Raw genomic sequence first — 8,306 nt, 5'->3', positions numbered from 1 at the left:
CCCCCCCCCCCCCCCCCCCCGCCGATGGACCTGCTCCTTCTGTTTAATGTGCCTGCCTTGCCGTTGGGAACTGGGTTCAGTTACAAGGGCCCACGATGAGCACCACAGGAGCGCCCTGCTGGGAAACCAGTCGGGCAGGGGCACCCTCCTGCCCCCCAGCGGCTGGTGTAGGCAGGCAGGCTGCTTCCTGCTTGCTTCAGGCGTTGGCAGAGGGGCTCCGGAGGGGGAATTAAATCCCAGTGGCGGGGCAGAGGCGCACGGTGCCCCCAGCAGTTTCCTCCCCCAGCTGGGAGGCGCCGGGATGTCCATCTGGGACTCGCTCGCGGGGCTTTCCTGGGTGCCTGCCGTGTGGGCAGGGCCCCCGGGCACAGGTGACCATCCTCCCTCGTCTGCCCTGCAGGAAGAGCGAGAGCTACTCCCCGTCAAGCAGCTCCAAGTCCCACAGCCGCTCCCGGAGCCGCAGCGACTCCCCGCCACGGCAGCTCAGCCACAGCGGCTGCAGCTACCGCTACAAAGGCTCCAAGACGCGGAGCTGCCAGAAGGCCAAGGGCTACAAGTCCTCCTCCCCCAAGCAGCCGCGGGCCCGCAGCCGGAGCTCGTCACGGTCCCGCAGCCGCTCGCGGGAGCGCTCCGACCGCTCGGGCAAGTACAAGAAGAAGAGCCACTACTACCGGGAGCAGCGGCCCGAGCGCCCGCACTCCTACGAGCGGCCCGGCCACCGCTACGAGCGGGAGCACCCCAGCCACAGCCGGCACCGGAGATGAGGCCGTGCCCAGCGGCGCGGCGCCCCGTCGCCGGGCCCCGAGGGGGGCCTCGCGGACCGGACCCCGACTGCTGTAGGCCTGCTTGGCAGGCTCCGGAGAGGGGGCGGCGGGGGCGCGTGTCCGGGCTGCTTTTCCGACCTCTGCTCCGACTGAGACTGGCGCCGCCTCGTCGGCGCTGGAGAAGCACGACTGCATCCAGGACACCGGCGGGTCCTGCGGAGCGGATCGCCCCGTGAGGCCGCAAGGAGAGCCGAGACTTCCCCCGGAGCCTCGGACGTTCCCGCCCTGCAGCCTCGCTTGGTGCTAGCAGCTGCCCTTGCTTTCACGTTCCCAGCTCCCGATGGACTCAATTGCGTTGTAATAAAACACAAGGTGATTTTTTGATTCTTCGAACCAATGCCTATATTAGGCACGGCCTCTTTGTGTATATATCTAGTGTTGGAACAAGAAGGACAGAGAAGGCCTTAACCCTTTAAAGTGCAAATGCATTTAATTAAACTGCGGGGGGGGGACTTGAAACCCACTCGATACGGAGAGCTTAAATTTCCTTGACTGATGAGTCCCCCCCCCTTTAATTTAGGGTCAGGTTATTTCCTGTTTTCATTTTTTGCATAAAGAACTCTGTGGAAATGTGAAAAGTATTTAGATTCCGTGTGTTGGAAGTGGTCTATTTTTTAAAACTGGTGGAATGCCTGGTGCAGGCCACCAGCTCAGGAGGTTGGGGTGCTTTCATATAATATAACGTTTTATGTGGTTTAGATAAACTCTCTACTCAGGTTCTTTAAAAACTCTGAACTGATAGTTGGCCCGCCTGTTGCTTGCAGAAATGAAGGTGTTTATATTAAGAGAGAAATGTATAACAGCCCAGGAATATCCGTTTTAGTGGTATATCTGTGCTGTCTTCTTGTTCCTTGATTTCATTAAAGTATTTGATTTTGTATTTAAATATTCTGCCTCTGTCCTCGACACGAAGCAGTGGGAAGGACTGTTACCGGAGGAGCATTGGTGGGGGGAGACGCCGTACACAGCTTGGCTTTCCAGAGATCCTGGTGCGCCCCCCCCCCCCCGCCCAAATCCAGCGACGTCGGGGCAGATAGCACTGTAATGTTGCGCAAGCAAAGGCACAGTTCCCTGCCCCGAGGAGCTTACAAGCCAAGGTTAGACCACGGTCATCAGGTGGCGAAAGGACTTGGGCAACTCTGGTTAGTATGAACGATAGTCAAGCGACAGGTGCGCTCGTGCTGGGCTGCAGTCGACCCCCAACTCGTCCTGCAGTGTTTGAGGGGGGCGGTGCTGGCAGCTGGGCGGCCTCAGCACTGGCTGGCGTTCGTGGCCGCTGCTTTAAGCAGAAGCTTTCAGCACCACCTTGCCGACTTCTCCCCCCTCGCAGGGCCTGCTTGATTCAAAAGAGCAACGGCGCTCCATGGAAGCTCGGCCCGTCCGGCTCGGGTGTGAGCCGGGAAGACGGCCTCGTTCGCGGCTGGGGGCCATTCGCGCCCGAAATAAAGGGATTGTGTGTTCCTTAACACTCTTGCAAGAGACGCAAGGACGCCCTTTTCCGCCCGCTCCCTGGCCGAAGAGCCCGGCGGCAGCGGCTCTGCTGGGGCTTGTGGAAGGGGGCGAGGGTGGTGCCCAGGCATTCCAGCCGCCCCCTCCCCTGCTGCCCCCACCGCGGGGTCCCTGCGGCTTGGGCTTTCCTTCCACGTCTCCCGGGGCAGATCGGGAAAAGGGGGATATGGGGCGGCTTTTGCAGTCTCCGCTGCGGGGAGCTGCCCCCCCAAGGTGGGCCAGGAGTTCCTGGGAAGAGCTGACTGCAGTACAAGAAACGGGGTCCTGATTGCACGTGGAAATCGCAGGTGGGCGGCTTTTTCGCGCCTGCCCTGCCGGATTTTGTCAACCCAGCACCGGGTGGGGGAGCTTGGGCACCCTGGGGTGGGTGCTGATGAGGGGAGGGTCTGGGGGGGGAGCTGGAATATGGGGAGACACCAGGAAAATTCGCCTCCTGACCTTCCCAGACTCCCCTCCTCATCCGAAATGTGCTCTTTTCCCCTTACCTGGAGCTGTTGTGATCCCGGAGAGCCAGGCTGATGGGGAAAGGGGGGGTAGCCATGGACCCCAGGCCTCCACTCTTCTGCTTAGGGATTCCTGTGGGCAGCAGGTTGAGCTCTACAGAACACTGGAATGGATGGAGCCTCCGGCAGGGCTACTTCCACGGTCTTAAGTAAAAGCTACTAGTCCTCATGATCCAGGGGGAGCCGTTTGGACAGCTGTAAAAGGGGACTGGACCAATTCATGCAGAAGGCAACCCCGGGCTTCTTGATGGCTGTGTGTGAGTTCCAGTTTCAGAGGGGGTGCAGCTGTGTGCACCCATTGCTGGGGGACATGGGCAGGAGGGTGCTCTGGGAGTCCTGTCCTGCTTGTGGGTCCCGGCTCTTCCGATGGGCCGAGCAGCAGCTCTCCTGCAGAATTTCAAGCAGAGAGACGGGTTTCCTACATCAGCTCCTTTATGGGCCTTTGACCTGAAGATCGCCGAGTAACAACCCCTTTCTGTCCGGTCTCCTCTTCCCCGACCCAAAGTGACAAGAGTCCTGCCCGGGTGCGAAAGAACGACAACCGTGCTTAAGCGCTGAAAACAGCTTTACCGAGTCTCTTGGACGGCGACGCACGCGCGCTTTTGAGCTCTGCCAGCTCACCGCTCGCCACCAGAGGGCGGCACAGACCGTGCGCTGTGAGATGCAGCCGGCCGAGGGGAGCGGGCGTAGGAACCTTTGGAAGCCGGAACCCTAAGAGCGGGTGCGCGTTGCAGGGAGGGATGTTTGAGTCCGACGTACCTCGCAGCGCTCCCGGATGTTCCGTCGTTAAAAAGCACCCCGGATGCGAAAGGGGATGGTGAGCGAGCAAGGGTGGGAGAGAGGGACTTTGACGAGCAGCGCACCGAGCCCACCCCCGCACACCCCCAGACAGAAATTGGCTTTGATACAGAGAGCAACCCTGTTCTGATTTTGGAGGGCGCCTTGCAGCGGTATTTACGGTAAAAGCACTTTTTGGGATCGGGGCCCCCTCGCTCTCGGGCCTGGGGTGAAGGGGGGTGGGTCCGGTGCCGGGGAAGCCGGGCAGGGTCGGGCTTAGCTGGTGGACATCTGGATGGGTGACTTACATGCTGTGATCTGAGTTCAGGGACTTGTTTTGATGTGCGTCTTTTAAATTACTGTTTCTGGCAGAATGATCCAGGATGCTGATTTCTCGGCTGCTGTCTCAGATAGCAAGGGTTTCAAGATGCACAGGTGAGCGGGGCCTTTCCTGGGAGCCTCGAATCAGATATTATTTATTTTTATGATTTAAAGTTCTTGTATCCCGACTAAGGGCAGCAACACAGTGAAATAAATAAATAAATAAAAATATGGCCCAGCATCACTAGCAAATAAAAGCCAGAGTAAAAACACAAATTAACATTTAAAATGATGGGAAAGTAAGGTTTTGGCCTGATGCTGAAAAGAAAAGAAGAATTTTAATTTTGTATTTGTAAAGCAATGTATTTTTTGTATTTTTATATTTAATGGTAATTTATTATGTACTATTGTATTTCAATTTATTTTATCATGTTGTAAGCCGCCCCGAGGTTTCGGCAAGGGGCGGCATAGAAATGTTATAATAATAATAATAATAATAATAATAATAATAATAATAATAATAATAATAATTAGTAGAGCAGAAAGGGGCCAAGAAGGGCCATCAGGTTCCACCCCCTGTTCAGTGCGGGACTCCAAGTTAAACATCCCTCCCAGATGGCCTCTTGAATGCCTCCCATGTGGGAGAATCTACAACTTCCCTGGGTCATGAATTTCAGTGTTGTACTGCTCTAACAGTCAGGATGTTTCTCCTGATATCTAGCTGGAATCTGGCTTCATGTCGCTTGAGCCCTGTCCTGGCCTGGCCTTCCTCTTTGTGCCAGCCTCTCAAATACTTGAAGGGCGCTGATCTGTCTCCCCTCAGTCTTCTCTTCTTGAGGCTAAACATGCCCAGTTCCATCACTTGCTCCTCACAGGGCTGTTTCCAGTCCCTGGATCACCCTTGTTGCCCTCTGCTGAACTCTTGCCTGCATCTTTGATCCATCTTGCTTGCATCTTTCTTAAACTGTGGTGCCTGGAACTGGACACGGGACTGCAGATGAGGTCTGAGCAGTGCTGAGTAAAGAGGAACTAGTACTTCAAGGGATTTGGAAGCGATAGTCCTATTAATGCAGCCCAAAATAGCATTTCCCCCTTTTGTAGCTTTGTATATGAGAATTGTCACTGCATCTGTCTGTGCCAATATCACCCACTCTGACTGGCAGTGATTTTCCTGGGTCTTTCTCTACCTTTGGAAGTGGAGATGTTGGACCTTCACCCGTTTGGGTGCAAAGCAGGGGCTTTCCCACCAAAGGGACCATTCAAGTGATGGGGAAAAAATGGCAACACCTGTTTGTATATCTGGGACATTCAACCATTTTCAGCCTAAGGGCCAAATTCAGCATCAGAGGCGCTCTCCGAGAACAGGTTTAGCCCCAGTGATCTCAGCCCAGTGGTGTTCCTCAGCAGTTGTCTAACTATATTGTTATATTTATGTCCCACCGTTTCCCTCTTCAAGGAGCCTAAGTTGGCTCACATGGTTTTTCTCCTCTCCTTTTTCTCCTCACGACAACAGCCCTGTGAGCTGGTTGGGCCGAGAGTCTGTGACTGGCCCGAAGTCACCCAGGTGGCCCCATGGCCAAGCGGGGACTAGAACCCGGATCCCCTGAGTTCCAGTCCCGCACTTTAACCCCACTTGATCTCTAGAGTGTATTCCTTCCCTTCCCTTATAGAACTAAGCAAATGGGACCTATGCAAGAATGCTGCAGTGTGTTGATCACACACACAAATACTTCTGCTGATATGTGTCACTGTTTGGCCTATCAGTGATACAAAAAGGTTTAAAAAAAAAAAAAAATAGAAATCTGGCTCTCACTTCCGGCAGAACGCTTCTTGACAAGATCGGCCACTTCCCTTCCGACGCCTAGACTCGTGGCTTCAGCCCGTTACAGCACCCAGCCCTCGAGCAAAAACGGAATCCACCCCCAGCAGTGGCATGCCCTGGACCCTGAACTGGAAGAGGTGCTGGTGCCTCGTAAGCTGTCCGTCTCTCCCCTCGAAAGCTGGTTGACAGTCCAGTATTCTCTCCTGGAAAGGGCCGTCAAGGCCCCTCCAGAGCCTGCCCAGGAATATGAGCTGCCCCCTTGTTCCTGGGGCACGGAGGAGGAAGAGGAGGAGTGGGGAGGTGAGCCGAACCGGGACAGGATGGAATGCAAGAACATTCTGAAGATCCGGAGGCGGAAAATGAATAAGCACAAGTACAAGAAGCTGATGAAAAGGACAAAATTCTTGCGAAAGAAGATCAAGGATGGGCGACGGAAGAAGAAACAGGTGAGGTGCTTTCTGGAAACTGGGTAGGGCTGGGTAGATGTCCGAGGGTGCTGGGAGTTGTAGTGCAAGAACATCTAAGTGGCGGTGGGTCCTTCCCCCTGGACTCCCAGCCGACTCCTGTGTGTGTCTTTTCCGAAAGGAGTCCTGTGTGACTCAGCGGGTCTTCCTCCCGGTTGAGTAGGGCCACAGGATGGTATCCGTAATGTTTTACGTATGAGATCACTGTCAAGTCACGTGCTTCACTAGTGGTGTCCAGTCCCAGTCCGGAAATATTACACTTGACTTGATTCGGCTTCGCAACCCCTCCTTACCTGATCCCTTTGGATTTTGATCTGCTTTTCCACTTCCGCGAACTGTGCAACCCCAGTTTGAGCCCCGGACGGTTCCCACAGCTCCTCTCAAGGCGAGGACGTAACTTCCAGGCTCAGTCGCAGCTTCCTCTTTCTCTTCTCTTCCTCTAGAAACGGTTTGAACGGGATCTGGAGCGAATCTGGAGGAGGGCTGGATTAAAGAAGGCCCCCGAGGGCTGGGAGACACCAAAGATCTATCTCACTAAAGTGAAGCTCAAGTAACAATGCTTTGGATGGGTTTTTTTTTTTTTTGCTTTTCAATTAAAAGAGTATTTAAAACAGGGGAGTGCTTGCTTCCTTTCCGTTTCCCCTACAGTGTGATGGTAGTGCTGGGCCCTGTTGCCATCTTCCAAATCATCTTGTAACAACCTCGAAAGTAGACCAGAACTGGCATTGCAAGTTCCCATCCTCGGCTGATGTGTCTCTGCACCTGAAGAGTCCCTGTAGACATTCTTAGTCTGGTGTCTAAGCTTTGACCGTTCCACTTCAGGTGATCCTGCTGGCAGACCAGCCTAACCCTGTAAGAGCAACTCCAAAAACCCTCTAGGGAATTGGAAGACAAGCCTCTGCCAAACTGGGAACTTCTCCCCAAAACCTTGCCCTTCCAGCAAACTCCAGGCTGTCCCCTCAGCCGGCCATTGAGACCTGCACAAGTCTACAGAAACTGGGTAGCTTGTCTCCTCCAGCAGCTCATCACGGGGCATCGCTGGGCAAGGTGATGTCTCTCCCTTCTCAGGCTCCTCCCATCTCTTCCAAAACATCTCTGCTCCCCGGTCGGCCTCTGCCTGAATTTCCAAAAACTCCCGTCAGTGAGTCTTCAAGGGCATCGTCTTCAGAATCCAGGTCTTGACGAGCAGGGTGCCCACCAGGAAGGGCAGCCTAGTTCACTCGCTGCAGTGTTGCGGTTGTGTTAGAAGGGTGCGGATGGATTTTGGGACGCCCACTTGAGGATGGAAGCCCATCTCCCAAAGATCATCTAACAGGCATTTGGGTGAGTGGGGGAGTGTAACTCCCCCAGTTTATACTGAACCGCATTCGGCACATCAGTTGCACCCAAATAAGGACAACTCTCAGGTTTTCATAATACAAAACACGAAGAGCATCTAAAGAAAGGAAATGTTGCAGTAGTTTTGCTATAAAAAAGGTAAGCAGGAGACAATGAATGTTTCTGTTGCAACACAGACAAAACAATTATTTCTTTCAAGAGAATCTAAAGAAGAAAATATTGCAGTAGTTTTGCTATAAAAAAGGTAAGCAGGAGACAATGAGTGTTTCTGTTGCAACACAGACAAAACAATTATATTGCAGTAATTATATTGCAGTATCGATTTCCGTAAGTCCACCCTGAGGATGGAGTTCAATCGCTTGAGCAAAGTACAGGATCAGTGTGGAATCACCAGGAGACCCAACATTTGTGGAGGGAGCCAAGTGGGATAGAATTAATGTACAGTGAGAAGTGGACACATTCTAAAAAGCATCTAACAGTGATAAACTGATGTAGGGCTGACACGGAAAATCCAGCTCGGAATGAGGAATGCTTGCATTAGTATTCTTAATTGCTGGTTTTTCAGCTGGTCCTGCCATTTGAAAATATATTCCATATGAAAGTGTCAATTAGAAAAAGACGAGCATGGTTATTACCAGAAAAGAGAGCGATGGATGTGGATATGAGGGGGCCGTGCAGTCTGGCTTGGAGTTCGGGTGCCCCTTACTCAGTGTGGCTTGCTTCTGAGGAGACCTGCCTAGCACTGCAG

The 8,306-nt window shown here is 53.5% G+C and overlaps 2 protein-coding genes across 6 annotated transcripts in view; both read left to right on the top strand.

The window, feature by feature from the left end:
• Positions 1–1,710, top strand: part of CCNL2 (cyclin L2) — a 13,717-nt gene extending 12,007 nt beyond the window's left edge. For both annotated transcript variants that reach the window (XM_044445253.1, XM_044445256.1), the window contains one exon: positions 401–1,710. In XM_044445253.1, the coding sequence (XP_044301188.1) occupies positions 401–764 (364 nt within the window). In that variant the 3' untranslated portion in view covers positions 765–1,710. The remainder of the gene's footprint in view (positions 1–400) is intronic.
• Positions 1,711–2,822: 1,112 nt separating this feature from the next.
• Positions 2,823–6,833, top strand: AURKAIP1 (aurora kinase A interacting protein 1). 4 transcript variants are annotated; one of them, XM_044445258.1, is made up of 4 exons: positions 2,823–3,653; positions 3,986–4,048; positions 5,733–6,202; positions 6,664–6,833. In XM_044445258.1, exons 2-4 carry the CDS (start codon positions 3,997–3,999, stop codon positions 6,772–6,774), a joined length of 633 nt encoding a protein of 210 aa, XP_044301193.1. In that variant the 5' UTR covers positions 2,823–3,653; positions 3,986–3,996; the 3' UTR covers positions 6,775–6,833. The 4 variants fall into 4 exon arrangements, with proteins under 4 accessions (XP_044301193.1, XP_044301192.1, XP_044301195.1 ...); XM_044445257.1 differs by having other exon boundaries at positions 2,824–3,795; XM_044445260.1 differs by having other exon boundaries at positions 2,829–3,653; positions 5,757–6,202.
• The last annotated feature ends 1,473 nt before the right edge of the window (positions 6,834–8,306 follow it).

This window comes from Varanus komodoensis, unplaced genomic scaffold (genome assembly GCF_004798865.1).
Source record: "Varanus komodoensis strain SLA01 unplaced genomic scaffold, ASM479886v1 scaffold48, whole genome shotgun sequence".
NCBI classification, from domain to species: Eukaryota; Metazoa; Chordata; class Lepidosauria; order Squamata; family Varanidae; genus Varanus; species Varanus komodoensis.
Note: the sequence above shows the minus strand (reverse complement) of the source record. Positions and strands in the feature narration are given on the sequence as shown.

Coding starts and splice junctions, on each gene's coding strand:
- AURKAIP1 (XM_044445258.1), top strand. CDS start 3,997: ATGCTGATTTCTCGGCTGCTGTCTCAGATAGCAAGGGTTTCAAGATGC. Junction 4,049..5,732: donor AAGGGTTTCAAGATGCACAG/GTGAGCGGGGCC, acceptor AAAAAAAAATAG/AAATCTGGCTCTCACTTCCG. Junction 6,203..6,663: donor GGCGACGGAAGAAGAAACAG/GTGAGGTGCTTT, acceptor CTCTTCCTCTAG/AAACGGTTTGAACGGGATCT.